This window comes from Stenella coeruleoalba (assembly GCF_951394435.1).
Source record: "Stenella coeruleoalba genome assembly, chromosome: 15".
NCBI lineage: Eukaryota > Metazoa > Chordata > Mammalia > Artiodactyla > Delphinidae > Stenella > Stenella coeruleoalba.
Window position 1 is genome coordinate 26,205,734 of NC_137161.1, and position 26,630 is coordinate 26,232,363.

General features: G+C 47.8%; 1 protein-coding gene across 1 annotated transcript; it reads right to left on the minus strand.

Moving 5' to 3' along the window:
- Nucleotides 1-1,449: 1,449 nt before the first annotated feature.
- Nucleotides 1,450-26,622, minus strand: POFUT1 (protein O-fucosyltransferase 1). The gene is made up of 7 exons (XM_079945012.1): nucleotides 26,352-26,622; nucleotides 24,577-24,698; nucleotides 20,967-21,149; nucleotides 19,698-19,810; nucleotides 10,142-10,334; nucleotides 8,445-8,687; nucleotides 1,450-5,655 (listed from the first exon to the last, which is right to left on the minus strand). The coding sequence occupies exons 1-7, from the start codon at nucleotides 26,482-26,484 to the stop codon at nucleotides 5,467-5,469; spliced, it is 1,176 nt and encodes a 391-aa protein (XP_079801138.1). The 5' UTR covers nucleotides 26,485-26,622; the 3' UTR covers nucleotides 1,450-5,466.
- Nucleotides 26,623-26,630: the final 8 nt, after the last annotated feature.

Consider the following 26,630-nt stretch of genomic DNA (forward strand, 5'->3'; position numbering starts at 1 on the left):
AAAAAAAAAAAAAAAAAAAAAAAAAAGATGTTATTTCAAGGGAAAGTTCCCAATCCTGAAATAAACCAGGTTTCAAGTAAGAATTTGAATTACTCCTGACAACATAATCCAGAGAGCAGGATTCGCCTTCAGGCTATGGGTTTTTTCTGTCAACCTCACTAAGGATAAAGAGAAAATTGAAGCAAGGGATCTTTACTTTCAGGCCAGGGAAAGATTATTATTATTGCTATTATTACCATTAAGCTTCCTTGAAGTGAACAGAATGTGGACATGAGAGCTCAGCTTTCTTCCGTCCTCTATCCCGTCTCACCTTCCTTGCCCCCTTCCTGTCCACTCCCTTCCATACTTTTGGAGGATCTATAAGGACAGCATTTTCCCAGCTTTGGTTCCTTTGAACACCAGTTTCTCCATTTCTGCCTCATCCACAACCCACCTCTACTGGTAGTTACTTAATTTTTAAAAAATGTAATTCCCATCATTTTACTTATGTAAGTTTGGCCCCATCCTAAAACAATGAGATCCATTAACTGAAGGGCTTGACTATCTAGCTGTATATTTCCCCCAGTGCACAAAAAAGAGAAAAAAGTCAATGTTACAACACAACCTGAGCACTACTGGGCACCTTGCACAGCCACGCCGCTGACCACGCTTGGTGGAAACTTCGAGGAGTGCCAGAGAGGCACCTCAGTGAAGGCCCTCCATAAGTGCTTGCTGGCTGACCACAGTGCGCCATCCCCACAACTTTGTTATCAGTGGTGCTCAAACTTTAGCTGCTGGAGAGCTTGTTAAAAGATTCCTGGGCTGCATCCGCAGAGATTCTGATTCAGCAGGTCTGGGGTGGGGCCTAGGAGCCTGCATTTCTAGCAAGTTGCCCCAGATGATGTCGATGTTGCTGGTCCAAGGACCACAATTTAAGTAGGTCTTGGGCTACTGGGCATCACAATCACTTGTAGGTGCTTAAGATGCAGATTCTTGGGCACTGCACACCAGGCATTGATTCCTCAGACCTGGGTGGGTGCCCGGAATCTGATATATCAACCAGCACTCCAAGGAGCCTCCAGAGACCACCATTATTAACACCTGGAACTCACAGGTGAGGTGGAGAGGTGAGTGACCCGCATCAAGGTCACTCTGCAAATCAGGGACAGCTCCTCCTCCCCGTTGCTTCGGCCCTAAACCTCAGAGCATTCTGGACTTCCCTCTTCTCTCCTAACCCCACTTCAGTGTGTCAGCAAACCCTATAGGCTCTTCCTTTGAAACATTCAGATTTTCTTGAAAAGTCTCCAGCACATGGACTTGGGAATGAGACAGTAAATGAAACAAGGCTGGTGAAACGTTGAGGATTGTTGAAACTGAGAGTTCATTTTACTACTCACAATTTTTATGTATATTTGAATTTTTTCCAAAAAAAAGTTTTTATTTTTAAGTCTTGATCTAACAAATCCACTTCTGGGAATTTATCTTAATGAAAATTTTAGATATAGAAAAAGACTTACAAATAAAAATATTTTTCAAATAATAGCAGTGAAAAATTGGGAACATACTAAGTTCTCATAATAGGACAACAATAAGCTATGGGACACCCCCCAATGGAATTTTATATCATTAGAAACATTTATTCAGGCCATGTACCAACATGGAAAACATGATATACTATTAAGTGAAAACCAGGACATTAAATTGTAAATACTGCATGATTAAAACTATGCAAAGACTTATATCTTTAAAAAAGACTGAAATTTTTAAATGATTTTATACATGCAGAATCTGACCACTTCCCACCACCTCCAAGACAATAACCTTTGCCTAAGCCCCATTGTCTCGCTCGCCTGCATCCTTGTGACAGCCCCACATTGGTCTCCCTGCTGCTACCCTTCCTCCTTCCCATCTCTTCACGTGGCAGCCAGAGAGGCCCTTCAAAAATGTAAATCAGGGTTTCCCTGGTGGCGAGGTGGTTAACAATCCGCCTGACAAGGCAGGGAACACAGGTTCGAGCCCTGCTTGGGGAAGATCCCACATGCCGCGTAGCAACTAAGCCCATGTGCCACGACTACTGAGCCTGCGTGCCACAACTACTGAGCCCTGGCGCCACAACTACTGAAGCCCGCGTGCCTAGAGCCTGTGCTCCGCAACGAGAAGCCCGTGCACTGCAATGAAGAGTAGCTCCTGCTCGCCGCAACTAGAGAAAGCCCGCGTGCAGCAACGAAGACCCAGTGCAGCCAAAAGAAAAAAAAATAACCAAAACTTCAAAAAAAAAAAAAAGTAAATCAGACCATGACCCTCGTCTGTTCAGACCCAACAAGGCTTCCCATCTCTCTCCAAATAAAAGCCAAGTCTTGACCTTACACTGCCCTCCAGGCCGTAGGATGGGTCATGTCACCTGCTCTCATCTACTCTGTTCCCTGCCTCGCTTCTGTCACTCCAGCCACACTGACCTCCTTGCTAGTTTTCAAACGCTCATTCCAGCTTCAGGACCTTTGCACATGCCGTTTCCTCTGCCGGGAAAGCGCTGCCTCCAGATCTCTGGATGAGTGCGCCCCTCCGCCCTCCACAGTAGCTCTTCAGAGAGGCCTTCCTGAGCTCATCTAAACCAGAACTACTCCCCATCTGCACCCACCACGCCCTTTATTTTTCTTTAAAGCGCTTAATTAACACCTCCCACAGTACATTTGCTTATTATGTCTTCTACTTTATTAGAATGCAAAGTCCTTGAGTACAAAGACTTTATGTCTGATCCTCTGCTGAATCCCTAGGACCTAGCACAGAGCGTGGCACACAGTGGGTCAATGAACACCTGCTGAATGAAAGCATGTTGAATTAAGCAACCACCCAAGAGAACTGTAAGCTTCATGTGGGCTTTCTGTTTCTTGGGTGATCCCCCCTCCCTGAAAGCTCCTGGCAGTGGCAGACCCACGGCTGCAGCCCAGTGGGGATAAAGGTGGCTGACCATTTCTCCATCCGAGGCCTCCACAGCATACAGCATAAAGTGTATCCTGTGAACTGGAGGAGCAGAGCGTGCTGGCTAACAGCACTGACTTCTGGAGGTCAAATCCGGGCTGACCACTACTGGCTGTGTGGTCATGGGGAAACTGAGAATTTTCTGAGCATTAATTCTGCCCTGTGGGACTTCCCTGGTGGCTCAGTGGTTAAGAATCCGCCTGCCAATGCAGGGGACACGGGTTCTATCCCTGGTCCGGGAAGATCCCACATGCCGCAAAGCAACTAAGCCCATGCGCCACAACTATTGAAGCCCGCGCACCCTAGAGCCCACTCGCTGCAACTACTGAGCCCGTGCTGCAACTACTGAAGCCTGCGCACCTAGAGCCTGTGCTCTTCAACAAGAGAAGCCACCGAAATTAGTAGCCTGCACACCGCAACGAAGAGTAGCCCCCGCTCGCCGCAACTAGGGAAAACCCACACGCAGCAATGAAGACCCAACGCAGCCAAAAATAATTAAAAAAAAAAAATTCTGCCCTGCCCAGAAGTTCCTACTTCCCAGGGCTGAGGTGGGGGCTAAACCAGAGAATGTCCACAAGCACTTAGCAAGCACAGTGCCTGGCGCAAAGGAGGCATGCAACGAGAGGCAGTCAAATTATCAACAGCCATGTATTTGCCTTTGTCTGTTTCACGTTTACAACGGGCTCTTATACATGCTTTATGTGATTGGGGCTGTTCAACAACCCCATCAGTTTTATCACCACTTTATAGGTGAGGAAACTGGGTCAAAGGAATAAAGTACTCGCCTACAAGACAACACTGAATCTGACTGCAACTCCAGCACCCTCACCTCCAGAGACACGAGGATTTGGCCGGCCCATTAGAGCCCCAGACTCTAAGGCGTGTGCCTAGTGTGGGGCAGCAAATGACATCAGGCAGAAAGCCACAAGCCCCCAGCCGCCGGATGGAGGCAGGGGTTCCCTTGTCCCACAGTGAGGCTCGTGAACAAGTCTGAACAGATAAACCATCTCTCAGAGTCCACCCAGGATTTAAAACATTGCCCCCGGAGGGAAAATTCAAATGTCCTTTCTGTACAGTTTCTCCCGCTAAGAGTTGGGCGGCAGCTCTAAGCAGCGAATGCCACCTTTGGTGTTTGAGATCCTTGTTGCCCTGCAGCCTCTGATTCAGTCTGCCATGAAAACAAAGCATCTCTTCCCAAAGGTTACCCAAGGGGCACCGCTGCATGGAGCTCTGGGCCTGGCTCTCATCAATCTCCTCTACCTTACCAGGATTGACTGTGGCCTTCTGAGGGAGGCCAGATGGCGGGGAAGTGATCGGCAGGTGTTAGACGTGAATTTTAGAACCACAAGGCCAAAAAATCAGACTCTCAGGAGTCATGGATTTTTACAGCTACAGCATCTGAGAGACAGAGAAACTTATGACTGTTAACACCTTAAGCCTCATGGGCTTGGCTGAGATTATACTGGATGAGATGGGCAAAAAAACCTGGGAATCCAATGGCTCCTGGGAACTGAGCATCTTTGATCTGGTCAGAGGCTTAGTGAACACTCCCTTGTGAGAATATAGTCTGAGGGCTCCAGCTGCAGGAGGAAGGCTGGGAGGACAGGCCTTGGACAGCAGCTTAATGGCAAAATTCTACAACCAGGCCCCTTGGGACATGAGATCAGAAGAGGAGACTTCAGAAGGATCCTGCCAGGCCAGCAAGTCCTGGCCCTGGTGAGGTGTTATGAAACCCTGACGGTGCCAGGTTTGTGGCACAACTACCAAGAGACTTTGAGGGCAATACCATGATGGTCTGGCTTGACGGCAGGTGCTCCTTGCCGGGAATGCGCTGTGGGAGCAGCACTTAGCCGTCTTCGGGGTACTGACAGCACTGTGATTGATAACTTCTATTTGCATAGTGTGTACAATGGAGAAGAGTGTTTGTGCCCCAAACCCTGGCAATGGCCTAGGAAAGGGGGGCTGACAGATGGCTCTGGCCAGGCAGTGGGGATGAGTCTGAGGGCCACTTTGGGGGTCATCTGGAAAAGCGGTCAATACACCCACCCACCCCTGGCCTTATCCACATTCTGTTAAGGTCACTTCAGGTACCTATGTTAATGAACTTCACTGATTTTTTAAAATGAGGGAGTTCTAGGGGAGTCATGACCTTGTATCAAAACTATAAAAATCTCTCTCTCTATATATAAAAAAAATCTCTCCTAATACAGTTCAGCATCCCAGGCTGCTCAGAGCAGGGCAGACCAAAAGACAGATGTTGGACTGCTTTGCTGGTGTGAGAAATTCCCAGGAGAAGCAGCAGGGAGCACATGAGAAAGGGAGATGGTCTGGCTACTAGAAGCTTGGAAGTCCCGTGCCCTGGGAGATGGACTGTTTTCCTACTCCTCCAGGAAGTCCCTGGTACTTTTTTCTGTTCTCTGATCCTTGGGGATCAATCCTGGGAGCACCTCTGGCTGCCAGGCCTGGCTGGAGGGAACAACTCAGACAGGCGGTATGCTCCAGGTAGGATCAGAACTCATCCCGCAGCTGAGGGGGACTGTCCATGCCGAAGAAGGAGGACTGCCTCCCCTGGAGGTCCCGCTCCCGCTTCACGAAGGCAGTGAAGGAGGAGACACAGTTGCCAATAAAGTGGTCAGCTTGGCCGAGGATGTACAGGTCGATCTGGGCCACCTCAGGCTTCAGACTCACCACGTTCACCTGCAGGAGGAAGGGCAGGGTGTTTTAGCCAGGGTGCAGGCCTAAGTGGCCAGCTCAGCCAAGGTCTGCAGCTACCTGCCACCTTCCTTCCCTGTGCTGAAGTCACAGACAGACAAGGAAGCATACAGAGGATTAAAATGCAGGGTCGGGGCACCTGGGGGAAGTGCTGCCCAGCAGCTGCCTTAGCCCCTCAGCTGCAGACACACCACTCATTCACACTCTGCCTTTGCTTGTTGGTTCCCTCTGTCGGGAACGCCTTTTCCCATCCATCACAGTCCTGACCATACTCTCAAGGTTCAGCTCAAGGTCACCTGAGGGGCTTGGCTTCTCCCACCAAACCATGATCTGACCAAAGCGCACCCCACCCACTTGGTTCTGCTGCCTGGATGCCTCCAAGACTTAAGTCCTGTCCAATCTATCCCCGAGATATTCCCCAAAGGTGAACCCTTCTCTTGATGGATTACTACTCCCTGGCCAGTCACCATAATCTTTTCTCCTCCAGGTCTATTCACCAAATGAAAGTAGCCAAAGGAAACTTTTTCAGATTCCCCTACCCGCCTACTCCTCCCTCTACCCCAAGCTGAGCACCCTTAACTGGTGCCCTACTGCTCTTCAGATAAAGATGACAAATCTTGAATGTGGCCTATAAGGCCTGTTCAGCTGCCTCTCCACCTTGAGCTCCAGCCACTACACCAGTCTCCCTTCCACCTCAGGACCTTTGCACATGCTCTTCTGTCTGGCGTGCTTGTCTCTTTGCTCGGTTAACTCCTACTTAACTCTCACCCTGCAGCTCAAGTCACACCTCCTCGGGGAAGCCCTCCCTGGCTCCCCCATCTAGTCCAGGCTCCTCTGCTCTACACGCTCACAGAACCACGTTCTTTTACTTTGTAGTATACATCTCAGTTTGTAGCTTTCACTCCTTAGTGATTCTCTGGTTAACGTCTGTTTCCTGCACCTGATTGGGGCTGGGGCTGTGTCAGTTTGCTTGTCGCTGCTGGCTGGGGTCTGCCTCAGTATGCATCTGTTGACTGGACAAGTGAGTGAATGAGCCTCCACACCCAAGCCTGGCCCTCTCTTGTGGCGTATCTTATAATTCTTTGCAAATCTCTTTTCCTGAGTTTAGACTGTGAGCCCTGGAAGGCAGCACCACATCTTATTTATCAGTATCACCGGCTCAGCACTGGCCCAGCTTAACAGATGAGCAAGGCTTAGTTCAAGAGGAAGGGTGGGCTGAGCCCATGGAGAAGGGGGCAGAGTGGTGGAGAAGGGCAAAAACAGTGGCACAGGAACAGGAAATAGAAAATGGCAAGAAGCTCAAGGTATAACAAACATACCAACTCTAGAAACTCACAAAAAAACTCCCTGGGACTCTCCAAATGGGGGTGTGGGCAGAGTTGGGGCTGAAAGTGCTTTGCTGTCACACAGAGATTTCTGATGTAACAAAAATCATCATCTTGCTATTTGGATGGCAGCATAAAAATAATAGCAGCTTAACCATGGCCAAAATCCCCTGAACAATTCCACCCACGCCCTGAAACTTACCCGCTCTGTGTCATGCCCACTAAAATGAGCCCCGAGACCTCCTGGGTAAATTCTATTCCTTTATGGGACTTTGGTTTTCTCAGTTATAAAACGCAGGGCTTGGGTTAGAGGCACTCCAAGGTCTCCCGGCTCTGATATTCTTCTATAAAGCGGGTGGGTGGGGACCAGAATGCTCTGACTCGGCACTTCCTCTACAAGCCGGTAAAAGAGAGAAAGGGAGCCCCTCGACATAAGCCAAGGGCACCCACTGCTAGAAAGCGGATGTCTGTCTTTTAAGGTCTGCACAAGCATTTAGGGCCTTCATTCACTCAAAAGTCTTATTGAATGTTCACTATTAACTCCGTCATTTTATCGATACCTACTTATTATCTATTCTTCACTCATACAGTAACAAGCCTGTTCTATTATTTACTCATATACTGAACACCTACTATTCACCACCTCTTTAATCATTTACTAAGCACAAAAGAGCCTTCCTTGTATTCATCAACCACCTACTTCTACTATCAATGACAGCTAACTTTATTCAGCACTTATTTTTTACTGGACCTGTTTTCATTTCTTTTTATTTGATCTTCACAATTACACTATGAGATGTAGGCACGACTCTCAGTCCCATTTTATTGACGAGGAAACAGAAGCACAGAGAGGTAAAGTAACTTGTGTGAGGCTGCACAGTGAGTAGAGCCCAAGTCCTCTGGCTCCAGAGTCCATGCTCTTAATCCCTCTGCTGCACTGGACCCCTTCCAAGGGCCCACTCTTTATGGCCTTATTCACCAAACATTTACCAAGTGTCTACCACGTGTCAGGCACTGTCCTAGACACTGAAATGGCAAGGCGGGGTCTCAGCCCTGGAGGAGGTCAAAGCAACAGGCTACACCCTGAGGAGTAGAACAGTGAGTCCACCTTGGATCCTGCCTTCAAGGAGTCGCAACTGGGAAGAAATAAGACCTGTTTCTACACTAGTCTCAGTCTAGAAGGTGTCTCAGGAGATGTGATAAAGTGCTGTGACAGCTCCCAGTAGGGATCCATTAGCGACAGGAGTGGAGGGAAATCTGCGGAGCACCTGCGGAGGTGTCTGAGCTGGGGTTTAAAGAAGGGTAGGAACTGGAAGGGAACCTGATGTTCAAGTAAAAGCCTGGTGGTGGGAGGACGTGAAGCATGAGGTGGGAGCGGGCAGACCACCCTGGTGCTTCCTCTGATTCCCTTCCTGCTGCCCTCCCACCAGGCCCACGCCCCATGTGTACCTTCCCTTTGAAGAGCTGCTGGATCTCGGGTACATAACTCTCAGAGTCAGTGGCAATGTAGACCGACTGGGCGTTCAGCGCCGTCACCCAGAGCTTCAGGGTGCGCCTGATTTCCTTCAGGTCGGGGAGGCACATGGTCATGGTGAGCGGGGCGGCGGTGTGGCGGCTGTAGCCCACGCACTGCGGGGAGGCCATGAAGTGGGCGCCGGCGGTCCCGTCCTTCAGCATGGCGCACGCATTCTTCTGTGGGGTGGGTGGGGACAGAGCTAAAGACGGCCACCGCCCGCAACCCCAGAAGCAAGAGCCGGGAAGGGGAAAAAGGCAGGCAATACAGGAGGAGCGCAACTATTTTTTTTTTTTAAAGCATTGAGGGAAGAGGGAAATGCTTCAAAACAGTTAACGGTGGTTATTTCTGGGTAGTGGGATATTGGCTTTTCACAATTTTTTTTTCTTCGTATAACTGCACTATCTGGGACTTCCAGCAGAATTCTGAACTGTGGTGGTGACGATGGGCAGCCTTGTCTGATTTCTGACTTCAGTGGGAACACTTCTGATAGCTCCCAAGAAGTACGTGTTTGCTGTGGGTTTCGGAGAGATAGCCTTTATCAAGGTAAGGTGGGTCCCTTGTATTCCTGGTTGGTTAAGAGCTGTTTTTCTTCTTTTTTAAATCATAAATGACTGTTGACTTTTTATCAGGTGCTTTCTTGGCCTCCATTGAGATGATTATATGATTTTTCTTCTTTGGGTGTTAATATAGTGAATTTCCCTGCATTCCTGGGATGAATTTTACTTGTTTGTGTTGTATGTTCTTCAATGTGCTACTGGATTTTACTTGGTAATATATCTATGCTCTTTATGAGAATGGGCTGTACTTTCCAGAGTTGACCTTATCTGAGTTTGGTATTAGCATTATGCTAGCTTTATAAAAAAAGAAAGCATCTTATATCTTCTTATGTTCTAGGGAAGCATAAATGGGAACTATCTGAAACCACTCACAAAATACTCTGGGCCTGGCTCCTTTACTTTGTGGAAGGGGGCAGGAAGGGGGGCAGGAAGGGAATCTAGTGGGTAAATGTGTGATTGCTTCCTCAAGTGACACTGAATGAATTGTGATCTACTTTCTATACTTTTCAGTATTTTTCAAGTTTTCAACGATGAGTATTTCTCACACACATACATATATATCTTCTTCTGTAAACTAAGGAGATTGTCTACATTACTCCAGTTATTTTCACAGGGAGGATGACCTGATGAGCTTTCTGCACATTTCAGCAGCTGCTAAACTTGGAGGATGACATCTTCATTTCTTGGGAGCCCCACCCAACCTCCAGAGCTTGTTTTTCAACAAGGAGTCTACTGGCTAAACACTGAACTGGGACAGAGGACTGTGGGCTATGGGGCTCTTTCTGGCTTGCTGTCTGACCCAGAGCCTAGCTTGATACCTCAGTTTATCCATCTGTGAAATGAGGATAAAAATGGCAACTGTTAAAATGAAAACTGTCAAGCAAGTGCTCTGGAGCTACATTTCTGACGTGTCTGCAGTGGGATCGTGGGGCACAGTCCCGTGAACTTGGCCAAGTGAGACCTCTCTACCCTGGCTAGGACGTGGTGCAGTGGGTTCAGTGTCCAACCCCCATAGGCATGGGCCCTGCTCAGAGATGTGTCCATCCCAGCCATGAGAGGAAGGGGGAAGTTACCCAGTCGGAGCCAATGCGCAGGTGGATGCCCACATAGGGTCGGATGAGGTGGGCACGGATCTGGGCCTCCCCTGTCCTCACCATCTCATCTGACCACACCATGTACTTTTGGAGCGGCCTATGCTCCTCCAAGACAGGGAACTGGGCCGGGGCCCCTGGCAGGGCAAGCACTGGATGTTCCTCTGGAGAAAATCTAGGCATGAGACAGAAGGAGAAGAAGTCAGACAGAGAGCGCACAGCGAGTCCAGCCGCCACCCCCATGGGAGAAAAGACGGCGTTGCACCATGCCCCAGAGACCCTGCGGAGGGGCCCCTGCAACATGCAAGAAGCACAAGAGGTTGTGAAACCCCAACGGGCTGATAAGAGACCTTGGCAGCGGCAAGAGGCACAGTATGCAATACTGTCCCGCCACATGGAATTTACAACTCTCTTTGATTGTTTAACAATTAAAAATTTACAGCAGAGCACTCCAACCTTTTGTATGTCATGCTGGCTTCCAATCTGTAGTGCGGTAATTCACTCCAGGTTGGGGTGTCTAGACTGAGTCTTTGCCATTTTACCCACACAGTGGGATTGGGAAGTGCAGCTGCTGACAGGTCACACTCCCAGGGAATGTGTACGCTGGATGAGACCATTCACTCAACATTTAACACATCATCTATGGATTGCCTACTATGTGCTGGGGGCCAGGGGAGAATGAGACAGGCATGGTCCCTGCTCTCATGGAAAACACTAGAGGTCTGTAGATGCCCCCCACATACCCTGCCGAAAGCTCTCCCTCCCCCTTGTTCACAATGCACCTTGTAATTATTTTACCCCTGAGTCCAGAAAAGTCTGCTGGACTCAGGCTTCTGAAGTCAGTATCTCCGCGTGCCTAGAACAGTACATGGAAGAGCTCAGTAAAGATCTGTTGACTGAATAGAGTGAGGAGCAAACCTGTGTTCCCTCATTAGCTAAGCCCAGACTATATTCCAGCAACATGAAATGCCCCGCTCTTCCATAAGCTTGCAATGCACTTTCAAAGTACAGATCTCTGCAGACTTCTCCCCTCTACCTGGTATGCCTTCCCTCTGCCAGCCAAAATCCTTTTCCTAAAATTATGAAATAGGTACAGGCACTCGGGAAAAGTTTGGCAGCTTCTTATAAAACTAGACGTGCAATGACGATATGACCCACCAATGTACTCTTGGGCATTTAACCCAGAGAAATGGAAACCTATATTCACACATGAACCGGTATGCGAATGTTCACAGCAGCTTTCTTCATAATAGTAAAAAACTGGAAACAACTCAGACGTCGTTTAACAAGTGACTGGTTAAACAAACTGCAGTACATCTACACCACAGAGCACTATTGCAGTAAGAAGGAACCAGCTACTGATACAGGGAACAACTGGGATGGATCTCAAGGGAATTATGCTGAGTGAAAAAAGTCTGCCTCAAAAGGTCACATACTGTATGATTTCGTTTATATAACATTTGTGAAATGACAAAGTTGAGAAAAAAGAAATGGAGATGGGATTAGTGGTTGCCAGGGGCTAGGGTGTGTGTGTGTGTGTGTGTGTGTGTGTGTGTGTGTGTGTGTGTGTGTGTGTGTGTGTGTGTGTGTGTGTGTGTGTGTGTGTGTGTGTGAGAGAGAGTGAGTGTTTAGGGAGGTGGGTGTGGTTATAAACTGGCCACACAAGGACCTTTGTGATGTTAGAACTGTTTGATATCTTAACTGTGGTGATGGATACACGAACATACACACGTGATAAAATTGAATAGAACTAAGTATACACACACACAGAAGTGAGTACAAGTAACACTGGGGAAATTTGAATAAGATGGATGGACTGTACCAATGTCAATATCCTGGTTGTGATACTGTGCTATAGCTTCGCAAAATGTTAACATTGGGGGAAACTGGGTAAAGGGTACATGGGATCTCTCTGTATTAATTCTTACAAGTGCTTGTGAACCTACAGTTATCTCAATAAAAATTTCAATCAAAATTTATTAAAAATTTCAGAGCATACAGGATAATACTGAAAATAATTTAACAGTCCACAGAGCTGTGACCCAAATTAGCAAATATTAACACTTTACTTTGTTTCAGATTTTAAAAAATATACACCTGAGTAAAAGCTCTATCCTATGATCTCTTTTCCACTTCCTCCTCTTTCCAGAAGATACTGTGGTTTCATGCATGATTACACCTTACTATTTATATTAAAGGGTATTATTCTGTGTGCTCTTTACACAGTGCAATGGTAAAAGCATGGATGGTCGAGCCAGATGACCGTGCTCTAATGTTGACTATGCCACTTACTAACTAGGGCAGGTGACTTAACCATTCTGTGCCTCAGTTTCCTTATCTGTATAATAGAGCTGATAATAGTTCCCACTTCATAGGGCTGTTGAGATCAAATGGATTAATATAAGCACAGCATTTAGAACAGTGCTTGGCACGTAGAAAACTCTCAGAAAATTCTCTCACCTTCACCACCATCATCATCATCATATTGCACGTAACCTATTTCAACTTTTAAAAAATTCAACTCAGGGACTTCCCTGGTAGCGCAGTGGTTAAGAATCCGCCGACAGAGGTTCGATCCCTGGTCTGGGAAGATTCCACATGCCGCAGAGCAACTAAGCCCGTGCACCACAACTACTGAGCCTGCACTCTCGAGCCCGCGAGCCACAACTACTGAGCCTGTGTGCCACAACTACTGAAGATTGCATGCCTAGACCCCGTGCTCCGCAACAAAGAGAAGCCACTGCAGTGAGAAGCCTGCTCACCACGACGAAGAGTAGCCCCCACCTGCCACAACTAGAGAAAGCCTGCGCGCAGCAACGAAGATCCAATGCAGCCAAAAATAAAAAATAAAATAAATTTATTTTTAAAAAGTCAACTCTGTTTTAGAGATTTGGCCATGTTGATGGTGTGGGTCACGTGATCGTGTTAGTGTCTCTTGAAGGTTTCCATTTGCATGAATAAACTGCAGTTTACCTACCTAGTCCCCCCCTGCTGGTCAGTGAGGCTGTTTCCGATCTTTCCCCATACAACAGTGCTGCAATGGACATGCCACTCTTTCTTCACACCCAACCAAACACCTCGCTCCACAAACACCTTCCAAAGTTCCAAGACCAGTTGCCGCTCCCAAGTCTCAGCTCCTAGGAGAGGGCTCTGTACCACTTCTCCTTTGCTGCCTTCTGCACACTGATGTGCTCAATAACCACCTTCCCTGTCCACTGCCACGAGGGTAGGCCCCAAGCACTCTTGTTCACCATGATTCCCACACACACTGGTGCAAGGCCTGTGCCAGCTAAGCCACAGCAAGTGTTCATGGACAGCTTGGCTCTATCTAATCCTCGTCTTGTCAGACTTTACATGTACATACATGTGACAGGCAATGTTCCAATTACTTTGTGTACATTAACTCACTTGACCCTCTTAAGAGCCCCGTGAGGTAAGTACTACCGCTAGTCTCACTTCACAGATGAGGAAATTGAGACACAGAAAGGTTAAGTAGCATGCTCCTGGTCACACAGCTAGGAACTGGTGGAGCAGGGATTTGAATCCAGGCAATCTCCTCCAGAACCTTTGCTCTTAACTACTATACCTCACTCCCAGCTCCCCCACCCAGTCAATAAGCACCTCAAAAGCCGAGTCTGTGGCTTATTCTTCTGATTCCCAGCCTAGACACAGGCCTCAACACATAGTAGGTACAATAAATATGTCAGTGAATGAATGAGAATTCAGGGATCTCACCAGAAAGACCAGATCAGGATGTCAGGGGTCAGAGGAAGAAGTGAATAGTAACTGAGTACCTACTATGGGCTAGGACCTCAGCTAAGCGACTTTCATAGGCCACCTTAAAGGGTTTCAAATGGAAAGCAAAGCTGTGATCTCCCAGGGGGCTGGAACATTAGGATAAAATCAGGATCTGTTCCCTCCTTGACCTCTTAGAAAGTACCTGCTGTTGACCTTTGGTGAATTCCAAATCTGGAATATGCAGCCCCTCCACATGGATCTGGATCAGCACATATAGCTGTCCCAATGCAACGTCAGCTCTGACGTGACAAGCAGGAAGAGGCCAAGACTGACGTGCTCGTTTGCTCCCAATGAGGGAGGAGAGTGTTGTTTGGAAAGAAAGTGGGGAATAAGGGTCTTGTTTGGGAAGAAAGCTTGACCAGGTCCATCTGTTCGCATCCCTGATGGTTGACGCTAAGTCAGGCCCTTAGCCTGGTCACTGTTCAGCTGAAGAAGGCACACTTTCCTGCTGCTGGGTGCAGTGAACCTCTGGGGTTCTTCACCACCACACTGACACTACTGAGATCCCCCTACCAAGCTGGGGTTTCTCCATGCACAGCACCCACATGTGAGCCCAGGATACACCAGTGGATGGATACTATGCTGAGTGCAGAGGGTGCAGGGACATGAAAGAGGCAGAGTCTAGTTCTCAATATCCCTGACATGAAGAACTACCTTTCCCTGCAGCTCTTTGCATGCCTGGCTTCTTCTCATCCTGCAGGTCTCCGCCCTGCCAATTACATGTCACCTGTTTATGTCCTCCCAAGGAGGCTGCAGCCTGGGAGAACGATAAGCCACGTGCTCAAACACCTGTTGCCTTCATACCAAGAGAATGGTTCATAGCCTTCCAACAGTAAATGTGCAATAAATAATAAATGTCTGTTCAATTAAATCTCCATCAGGGTATTCACAGACTCAGAACCAGCAGAGCTGGAAAGATCCTCAGCGGGAAATCACTTAGTGGGGAGAAATAACTCTTATCCTCTTTTCCTAGAAGCCAGTTTTCAGCTGGACACACAGAAGCCCCAAAAAAGACATTTCTCAGTACTTCTTGTAGCTACGTATGGCCACATGTCTAAGTACTGGCCAATGAGCTGGTGTAAGCAAGCTATAAGGAAGGCTCCTTAAAAAGGTGAGGATGTGCCCTTCTTCTGCCCCTTTTGTCCTTCCAGCTACCTGGGGCTTCATGAGTCATCTTGGCCCATGAGGTGACACTAAGGATAAAAGCCAGTACTGGGGGAATTCCTTGGTGGTCCAGTGGTTAGGATTCCACGCTTCCACTGCAGGGGGCAGGGGTTCGATCCCTGGTTGGGGAACTAAGATCCCGCATGCCGTGCAGTGTAGCCAAAAAAAACAAAAAAAAAACAAAAAAGCCAGTACTGGGATGGCTGAGCAGAGATGGGAGCCTAATTCCTAGACACAAGGGAGCTGCCATGCAGCCCTGAGTTGCACAGCCCAGTCCTTTTACTTAAGAAAACAATGAACTTTTATCTTGCTAGTCTGCTGTTATTTGGGGTTTTCTGTTACATGTAGCTAAGTTAAACCTGGTGCACCCGGACCTGTGGCCACCAGCACTTCTAGCTGATATACAAGAGGGTTACTGGTTGAAGGCAGTGGGGGAGGGGAACCAAGCAGTTCCCACTTGGCCCCCGTTGCTGCCCCCACAGCACACAGCGCTTCTCCAGAACTCTAAAACTCAAAGAACAGTTTGAAAGTGACCGATCTTGCTCAATCCCTTCATTTTGTAGATAGAGCACTGTGGCCAGAGAAGGGAGGCAATCTGCAGCTACACAGTGAGCCAGGGAAGCGGCTGACCCTTTCTAATGCCATTCTCCCTACACCCACGCCCCTGCCCCCAAAGGACAATTGTCTACAGCAAGAAAGTGTCCACTATTTAAGAAAATGTTTAAAATACTTAAACTCTCAAAACTCACCCCTGCAAACACTCACAGGATTCTTATCAGACTGCTTCACCAGGGCCTACAAAGCCCTGCACAGTCTGACCCCTGCCCACTTCTCCAATCTCCTGTTCTATGTGGCAGGTTAATTCAAGTCTCCTCCCATTGGGTGGGCTCTATGTCCCCTCCCAATAGCACTTGGCAGAGGTAACAGTGTCCTGGATGCCAGGCCCAGGCTTTAGGGGGCCAGCAGCTTCCACCTTCTGTCTCTTGGAGCACGCACTCCCTGGATGCACCCTCTCAGAATCCAGCTGCCACGTTGCCCGAAATCCAAGCCACACGGAGAGGTCAAGAGTATACATGCCAGCCGACTGCCTCAGGTGAGCTCCCAGACGACAGCCAGCACCACCTGCCAGCCATGAGTGAGCCCTCTTGGACATGCAGCCCAGTTGAGCCTTCAGATGACTCCAGTCCCAGCCGACAGCTGACTGTAGCCATGTGAGACCACAAGCAAGAAGTGCCCAGCTAACCCAAGTGTCCATCAACAGATGAATGGACATCCCACACACATACCCTACCCAATACACTCCATTGGCATGGAGTGGAATACACATATAAACACCAGTTAACCATTTTTTGAAATCTCATGTTTTTACATGTTTAGAACTGATCTTGCCAATGATATTTATTTACTAACCTGATAAATATTAATTACTCCTCAGAAAAGATAGTTACTCAATTACAAACTATATGTAATAATTTCATTTTAAGTTAATATGTATAGGTATACATTGTATATGTACATAAAAATACACCCATTTTGGAGGGTGGAAGTATACATATCAAAATTCTAATACTTTTTTGGAGGGGTGATGGGAGTATGAGTAAGTTTAATTTTCTTATTAAAAAAAAAAACAAAAAACACCAAATGTGGTGGGTATTCCAAAGAGTATTCATCTTAAGAAATTAGATGTTTAACATGGATTGGAACTTTGTACAGTTGGGATTCCATAAAGAAAATGGAAAAACAAAAACCAAACCAAAGACCTGCCCTGCTAAGCCCAGTCGACCCACAGAACTCTGAGCAATCATTCTCAATTGTTGTTGAGCTACTGAGTGTTAGAGTGGTTTATTACACTGTAATGGACGATGGGAACACCCTACCCTTCTCCTCCTGAAATGCTCCACACCAGCCACTCTGGCCTTTCTGCCCCTTGACCACACCAAGCTTGTCCTGCCTCAGAGCTTGCAATGTTCCCACCATGAAGAACTACCTTTCCCTCCAGCTCTTGGCATGGCTGGCTCCCCATCCTTCAGATCTGTTATGGACTAAATGTTTGTGCCCCCGCCCCCGCCCCGCCACCAATTCATATGTTGAAGCCCCAACTCCCAATGTGATAGTATTAGGAAGTGGGCCTTTTGGGGGCAGTTACATTTAGACGGTTATGAGGGTAGAGCCCTCGTGATGAGATTAGTGCCCTTATAAGAGACCAGAGAGCTTGCTCTCTCTCCAACATGTGAGGATACAGTAAGAGGCAGCAACTGCAAGTCAAGGAGTCCTTACTAGAACCTGACCACGCTGGTACCGTGATCTCGGACATCCCAGCCTCCAAAAGCATGAGAAATAAATGTCTGTTGTTTAAGCCCCCTAGTCTGTGGTATTTTGTTATAGCAGTCCAAGCTGACAAAGACAAGGTCTTTGCCTGTCAATCACACATCACCTGCTTATGTCCCTCACAGCACTATGTCTTCTGGGACTATCTTACGTAAAAATGTATTCACTGTCTCCCCTGTTAGAATCAGCTCCATCAGGGCAGGGGCCTTATCTGCTTTCTTCTTGCCTGTCTCCCCAGCATCCACACCAGTGCTTGACACTCAGGCGGTGCTTCTTACATGTGTGTGGAAGGAAGGCATCTGCCCAGGTGGTCCTAGCTCTCTCCAACTGCCTCCAGGGACCTCATCTTCCCCACTAGTCTTCCTTTCCCAAAAATTTGGTTGTGAGGCACAAGCTTCCCCAAGCCCTTACACAATTCCTACAACTCAATGATCTGAAGCAAGACCACGCGGCCATGAACAAGTGTTTCAGCAACATTGTCCGACTGATGCATCCATGCAACCCTGTCCCTTCTCTTCCAACCAGGACTGTGTGCTTTTTGGAATTTGCTCTTAGAGCTGCTTTTAGAGCTGGTGTCATGGTTTTTCCCCCCACCCCGGCATTTTAGAGGCAAATCTCCATCCTTTGAGGACAGGTCTGCCGTCTGGCAATAGCTCTGGGTCATTCAGAGTTGAATGGGGAGAACCAAGCAGGTGATCAAATGGGAATCAACAATTCCCTATCTGGGATCAACAATGAGGGGGATTAGACTCTGCCAGGACTGAGTATCCTCAGTAGCTCATGAACTAGCTCTGAAGGCAAGTCCCACATAGGAACTGGCAGCTATTAAAGGCACAGCTCTTTTCTCCACAGTGATGAAGAATGGGTGCTCTGGAGTCAGGCTGCCTGGATTCAAACCCCAGCTCTGCCACTTCAAGCTGCATGACCTTAGGCAAGTGACTTCACTTCTCTCTGTCTCAATTTCCTTACCTGTAAAGCAGAGACGACAGTAACACTTGTCCCCCAGACTCATGGAAGCATTAAATGAGCTATTACCTTAGAAGACTTAGGTAGTGAAGATTTAGAACAGCAACTGGCACAAGTAAGCACTAAATAAATATTAGTTCTTATTACCTATGAAAGCCTTACACACAGACCCCTGCTGCCCAGTCAATAGCTGCATTACCTTGGGCAAGTTATTTAGCCTTACTGAGCTCAGTTTCTTCACCTGTCAAATGGAAATTGATCATAGTACCCATTTCATGAAATTTCTCAAAGACTTAAATAAAATAAAGGATGTGAATAATAGTAACAGGTAACAGTGACTGGCCCTCTACTACGTGCCATGTGATTTACACACTTGGAGGCAGATACCATAGTGCTCCTTCCATTAAACCAAGGAGGAACCTCAGGCCAGACAGCTGGAGTGGCTCACTCAGGGGCATCTGAGAAAGAGGCAGGGCTGGGTCAGCGCTCAGGGCTGTCTTATCCTGAGCCTGTGCTCGTTCCTCTGCATCAGTCCATCTTTGGCTAACTAAATGCCAAGTGCTGGGACCTCACAAGAATTCATAAGCCCCTCACGGTTTCTAACCCAGGTCTGACATCTAAGCCCACGCTCTTTCTTGCCACACTACAGCATCAGGGGCAAATGTACTATGTTAGTGTCATCACTATATCTAGACTGTAGCCCGCTGAAGGCTGAGACCGGGTCTTCCTCATTTTTATGCATCACCTCTGGCCTTTGAGCACTACGTCTCATACGTGACGGCTGCTCTATAAATATTTCACAGCCTGTGCCTATGCCCTGCTAACCTAGTTTTTGTTCTTTAATAGGGCTTACTGGAGCACAATTAATAAAGCACATCCAATTACTATCAGGATGACATCATTTCTCCGTCTGCACCTGAAGCTGTTTTTCTCTAGAAGCAGCTTCCAATTTTCACCTTGTGAAGAGGAAGGTAACAGGGGAGTGATTCTCACGCCTAGAGGAGGAAATCGAGACTCATGTGACTGCACAATATTCTTTTTATGACATCCTTTATTGGCTGATAAACTCTTGCTCAACCTTGTGGCAGGTCAACGTCCCACCGTGTCAGGCGTTGAGATGGGAACAGATCACATAGGATCCCAAGTTCAACAGACAGAACAGCCGCACCTTTGGTCTCATACATCAGGGTGTGGTAGAGGGGAAGAGGGCCAGGAAGGTGCTGAATGCCCGTGGGCCCCCCACCTCTCCCCTAATCCCAGCAATGCTGCCCCCTCCACATACCTCTGGATCCACTGATCTTTGTAGGAGGCGCTGAAGGAAATGCCTGCAAAAAGCTCAGACCTGTTGAAACTCACATGAAACTGATCCCAAAATGGGCCAAAGGGGTTTCCTTCCTAGAGAAAGAGAGTGGGAAAAGGCTTACTGAGCAGGAGGGAAGGCCAGTTGGGGATGGGGCCAAGGGACTGTGGATGGGGGAACCCTGGGTGATTTGACTCAGGCTGAAATACTCTCACAGGATGGGCCAGTAGGAATATCACGTCGTAATTTCTGGGCTGGGTGCTGAGGAGGGCAGCTCGGCCTCCAGTCTGGTTTTCAGCAGGCAACGTTCACCACAATATCTGAAGGAGTCTTTCCTGCTCGTGTACCATATGCCGCTGACCCTGCAGCACTGGTGGGGGTCTGGGGAGCAAGTCAACCTTGGATTTAGGACCATGGACTACGAGCTCCAAGAGACCTTCAAGACTCGGCTAATCCAATGCCCTTATTTTCAAGATGGAAACCAGGACCCAGACAAGACACTTGCTCAAGCTCACAGAGCAAGTGAGGGCAATGTTGGGGCTGTAAGCAAGGTCTCCCTTCTCAAATCTCACAGCTCCTCCAACCACCCTCCTCAGACTGTAGCATAAGCGCTGAAACACATGTTGGGGACTGTCTTATTCCAAAAGTGCCAGAAATTTACAAACTTCTACTGATAAATATAACAGCTTTTCATTTATGTGCTGAGAGGCAAGAAAGTATACAAGTTAGGAGGGTGGACAATGGAGCCATATTACCACAACTTATTTGCTATTATGATTTGGGGCAAAATATTAAACCTCTCTTTGTTGCATTCGGTGTCCTCTCTATAAAATGGGGTATTAATAGTACTTTGCTCATGGAACAGTTTAAGGATTAAGTGGGATAATATGTGGAAAGCTCTTAACATGGTACTGGTGTGTAGTAAGTGCTATGTGAGTATTAGTGATTATTACTGATGTGGCACTTTACAGTTTACGAGCACTCTTACACCTGGCCCTCACTGATACTTTATGAGCAAGACACAGCAGGAACTGGTGTCTTTACTTTGTAGGCAGAAGTAAAGGCTCAGAGGAAGCAACGTCCTCTGCCCAAAGTGACACTGCTGACAAATGCCAGAAATGGGACTTAAATCTCCATCTTTCTATTCTAGGCCCTTCTGGTGCCTTCTCCCACACACTGCTATTGCAGTGTCTCAGGGGCCTAGAGGACCTGGAACAGGCAGAAAGGGTCCCCCAGACCCACAGGACCCACCTTCATGGGGCATGTCTTCTTATCAGGGCTTCGCTGGGCTGCCACCTCAAAGCAGTATGCCACCCGCTTCTCAGGGGGCCAGTGAGTAGGTGCCAGCTTCTCCATGAAGTCCTCCAGGCTGATGACCCGATGGTAGGCCTGGAGGGGCTCCAGCTTGAAGTACTTCTGGTAGGACACGTGGAGCTACAGGAAAAGTGGGGAAAAGGAGGGGGCGAGGGCCCCTCCTCAGTATCCTAGTGGCTGTTTCAAAGACATTCATTAAAACCATATACTCTAAGACCCAGACAGCTTGGACTACATGTCAATGAACAACTTTTGATAAAAGATACCACAGTTAGAACGGAGGCTGGGAGAAGACATCTGCAAACTAAAGAACAAACAGTAATACACCTCATATTCAAAAATGCCTGCTGATTTATAAGAAAAAAGACAAATGATGCAAGAGAAAACATGGGCAAAGGATAGGAGTGAGCAACTCACAGCAAAGGGAACCCAAATAGCCAACACACTCAAAAGATGTGCAAGCTCACAAGAATTAGGAGAAAGAAAATTACAATGACAACAAGACACCACTTCTTACCTGTGAGACCAGCAAAAATTTAAAAGCTTAACTCTAATTACTGGAAAAGATACGGCTGATAGTAGAAGTATACATTTTGGAACAACTACTTTGGAGTGTAACCCCTTACAAGCATCTAATAGGATTTTAAAGGTGCCCTCTACCTCTAGGTATTTGCCTTAGAGAATCCTGCCCTTCGTACCAAGAGATGGATAAAAGGATGCTCAGTGCCACAATGGAAGTAGTACAGGAAAAAACTTGGAAGGAGTCATACCAAGACACTAAATCCATGATAGTGGTTGCCTCTGGGGGGAGGGACTAGAAGTTACCTCGAGCCAAGACACACAATCTTTTAACGACTTTATCTATAAACTTTTATTTCTTTTATTAACAAAAAGAAAACATGAAGCAAAGATGAGAAAATATTAATGATTATCATTTCTAGTGGTAGATACATGGACGGTGATTATAGTAATCTCTGTATTTTTCTAGACTTAAGAAAATTTCTTAGAACACCATGAAATAAAATTTAGACTTTATCCTATAGGTCAGAGTTCCCAAGCATGTTCCACTAGTTCAGGTGGGTAAAGGGTTCTGCAATAAAAAGGCTCCAGAAATAAACAGGCCTGGGAAATGCTATGTTAAGCAGGTTTCTTTATGACAGAACTTCTCAGGGCCTTTAATATGCTAACATGCATTTTGAATCTCCAAATTTGGGGGGAATGAGGAATTGAGAACACAATTTCCCAAACTGACTTAACCACTGCACCATTCCTGCACGAGCCATTGATGTTCCAATGAACAGACTTCGAGAACCTTAATTATTAGCAACAAGGTCTTGCTGAAGGATTTTAAGCAGAAATAATGTGAGATCTGCTTCCTTGAAAGATCACTCTGGCGGCAGAAGAAAGAATGTACTGATGGTAAGATAAAAGGAAGGAGAGGAATTAGGAGGCTACTGCAATGGTCCTTTTACTTGTTCAAGTATTCATTCAACATGTATTTTTGTTTTGTTTTGTGTGCTTTGTTTTGTTTCAACATGTATTTTTGAGCATCTCCAAAAGTCCGAGAGATGGGGAAGCATGGACAGGTTAAAAAATGTAAAGGGAGGTGAAGTACAGAGTAAAGGGAAGCATTTAGGATGACTTCTAGGTTCCTGGCCCAGGTGAATGGAGGTGACATAAACTAAGGCTGGAAATATAGGTGGTTACACAGGTTTGAGGGGAAAGTTCTGGCTTTGTGAACTTCAGATTATCTGTGCGTCATCCAAATAGACCCAAAGGCGGAGGAGTTAGAAACACAAGGCCTGTGGTCAGAGGAGAGTCTGGGCCATAGGTAAATTTGGGAGGTACGTGGAGAAAAGTGAAAGCCCAAGAGTCAACAGAAACTTATAGCAAAGCAAATAATGGTAATAAAAGCAACTAATATTTACTGAGTGCTGGGTTAGTGCCAGGTGCTGTACTCATGATGTTTCATGGACTTATTCATCTAATTGTAAGAGGTAGGAATACAACCATCTCCAGTTTATTTATGAAGAAACCCAGGTGGACAGAATCTAGGTAACTCATCTTAAGTCACACAGCTAATAAGCAAACAGAAAGAGGAGACCCACCAACATTTAAACAGTGGGTGGAGAGAGAGGAGCCCCTGATGCAGCACAAAGAGGAAAATGTGGATAGGTTGGGCTGAAGCAGGAACAGGCTGTGTCTTGGAAGCCAGGGGAGTAGGAAGTTCAAGAAGGAGAGAGGCACATGGGGCCAGGTGCCACCGGGAGGTCAGTTAAGATAAAGACTGAGAAATGACTCCTGGATTTGGCAATTCTGAGGTCCTTAGTGGCCTCTGTGAGAACAGTCTCAGTGGGGAAGGGGAGCCCAACTGGGGTAGGTTGAGTAACCCATAGAAAGCAAGAAGTGGAAACTCTGAAAGACTCCTAGCTGAGAAGGCAAGGTGAGAGAAGGCAAGCAAACCAGAGGGAGACCAACGGGCCAGGTCTAAACTATAACAGTGAGTACAAAAAGTCAGAGCATCAACAGCTCCCGGTTACTAAGGACTCCCTGCATCCTAAGCACTTTCAATTGATGGCTTCAGCTGATTCTAAGAGGGAGGCATTCCACAATCACTAACTCACTGAGGGAGGTAGCAACAACTATTACCAGCCTGTTTTAAAGATGAGGAAACTGAGGCACAAAGAGGTCACGTACCCTGCCCAGGCGATACGGCTAGTAAGTGGTCAAGCCAGGCTATGATCTCAGGTACTCTGGCTTTTAAACTTTCTAAATACAGGCATGTGCAGGAAAAAATAAAACCTACGGTTTAGGATGTAAGAATAAAGTACAGTGTTTTGTACATACTAAACATAATTTTTTGAAGTTTATTAAAAACTTTCAAAGTCAATTCACTAAATATTAATTTAGTTCCTACTGCCAGGCCCCTGGAGTTACATTGTGAACAATGACAGATACAGGACTGGTGGAAGACATAAAGAACATGCAAGAAATTACATGATGCTGGGCTTCCCATACTAAGGGACCCCTTGATGAGGTGAGAGGCAGTGCCGGAGCCAGACTGCTCCGGTTTGTGGCCCTGGACATGTTATTAACCAACTTGTGCCTCTGTTTCTCCTTCAGAACTGATAATAGCAACCATCACCTCTGACCAATGGGTGGGACCAAACAAGGGTGGAAATGGAGTCTGGAGGTTCAGGTCACAGGCTCAGGAGTCAGAGAGACATGGGCTTGAATTCCAGTCTACTACTCACAAGCTGTGTGAGCGTGGGTAGTTACCTAACCTCTCTAAACCCATTTCCTCATAGGGATGTGATGAGAAGGAAAAGAGCTAATCCTGATGCAGTGCTCAGAAACAGTGCCTGGCAGACAACAGGTGCTGGATAAATGTTAGCCAGTTAGCCAGGGAAGACAGGGGGGCGGGGTGGGGGGAGGTAGGGCAAACTCAGAGGGGTGGGAGGTAAAGCCTACAGAAAGACTTGGGGTCAAGCAGAGGTGAGCAGGATTAGGGAAAGGTGGACAAGGGTCAACAGCAGGAGGTACTCACATTGGTGAAAGGAGGCTTGTGATGCTGGTACTCAATCCAAGGAGGTACAGCCAGGGTGCGGTTCAACAGCTTTGCAAATGCCAGGGAGCCCAAGAAATGATCAGCCTGGTTCCCAAAGCGCCCTGGATGGTATATTGCAGGTGAAGTGAGGACTATGGCGTCGAGGGCTTGGGGCATGCAAGGCTCAGAAAGGATGCAGAGCCAGGAGTGTGGAGGGCCAGGACACCAAGGAGAGCCAGGGGAGCTGGCAGCATGGGATCACGTCTGGACTCCTGGGTCTGACAGTCAAGGCCCTTCAGGCCCTGCCTCTTCTGCCTCAGCCACTCCAGGTTCTTTGCTGTTTCCCAAACATGCTCTACACTTCCCATCCCCACCCCATGCCTTTGCTCTTGCTGTTCCATCAGCGAGGAGTGACCTTCTACTTCTATTTCCTCCCATCTGCATGTGAAGGGGTAACTCCAATGCCTCACTCACTGGGATCCTTTCACTACCCCTCTGCCATATTCAGTTCCCCTCCTCTGCCTCCCACCTTGGATATGAGTTACTTGCGGTTCTTCACTCTTCCTAGAATGTCCTTTCCCATTTCCCGGCCTTTGGCTGTTTCCTCAGCCTGTGAATGCCCCAGGTGCAAGGTCCCTGTCTGACTCTTTCTGTTATCCCCAGCATGGCATCCATTCATTCATTCCACAAAGACTGTTGAGAGGCCACAACGTGTCAGGCTCTCTGCTAGGTGCTGGGACACAGGAGTGAGCAAGAAGGACAAGGTCTCTGCCTTCAAGGCATTCACAGGCCGGGTAGGGGGACAGTAAACATATAAACAAATATACAGTGATAAATTTTGATAAGTTCAAAAATGAAGTGAAAAAAGTTTGGTGATGGAGAACAATGAGGAGGAGATTATTTGGGTTGAGGTCAGTGAAGTCTTTTCTGGTGACATTTAAGTTGTGGCCTGAGGATGGGAAGGAGTTGGTCTGGCACAAGGCAAGGGGAGGGTGTTCCCGGCAGAGGGACTAGCACAGGCTGCAGGACCTGAGTATGTGTAAGGAACAGAAAAGGGTAACTGTGCCTGCAGCTGGAGGGTCTGGGGAGAAGGGTGTGGTGGAGATGATGCGCAGAGGGCAACATCATCATGGTTAGGAGTGTGAAGGATTTTAAGAAGAAATAACTTTAACAGTGACGATCCACCACTCCCATTTAAATTGCACTCCTAAGCCAGCTTTTAGATTCTCCCTTACCCTGCTCTATTTTATTTTCCCATAGCACTCATCCATAAATATTATGCAGTTACTTATTTTTTATATTTATCTTTTATGGTCTGTCTTTCCCAACTAAAATGAAGGCTCTACAAGGGCCTGGAGCTTTCTGTCTTATCACCACCGTATCCCTGGAGCAGAGAACAGGGCTGGGCACACAGTAGGTGCCCCATAAATACGTGTTGAATGAATGAAAGAATCGCCCAGAGCCAGCGTTGGGTCAGTGCCATCAAGTCCTGCCCCACTAACTCCATTTACTGGACTCGGGGCTGGCTTAGGCCTTGCGCAAGACACATCGTAACCTCTCCCGGCCTCAGTTTTCTCATCTGCCAAACGGAAGGTTGGACACAGAGGTCCCTTCGGTGCCCTTGCAACTGGGGCAGAAAGGTGAGGAGCAGGCCCTGCCCCGCGCTGGGGTCCTTTCCTGGACCTGTCAAGGCGTCTCTGGGCGCCTCAGAGAAATTGCTTCTCCTCTCTGGGCCTCAGTTTCCCCATTTGGACAGAAGGCTCGGGAGGCCTTACCCATGCATGGGCAGTAGAGCAGGTAACCCGCCGGGTCCCAGGAGCCCACGGGCAGCCCCGGGAACGGCAGAAGCAGCAGCAGGAGCGACACACGCGGCGGCAGGGGCGACGATGCCCACGCGGCGGCTCCCATATTGGCCCCAGAGCCAGGGCGCTCCGCGGCTCGGAGGCGGGGAGGGAAGGAAGGGGGCGAGCGTCCGCCCCGCTCCCGTCAGCCCCCGCGCGCCGCCCGCGCGCCGCTCCGGCCGCTCTAGCCGGCGGGCAGGCGGGACCATAGAG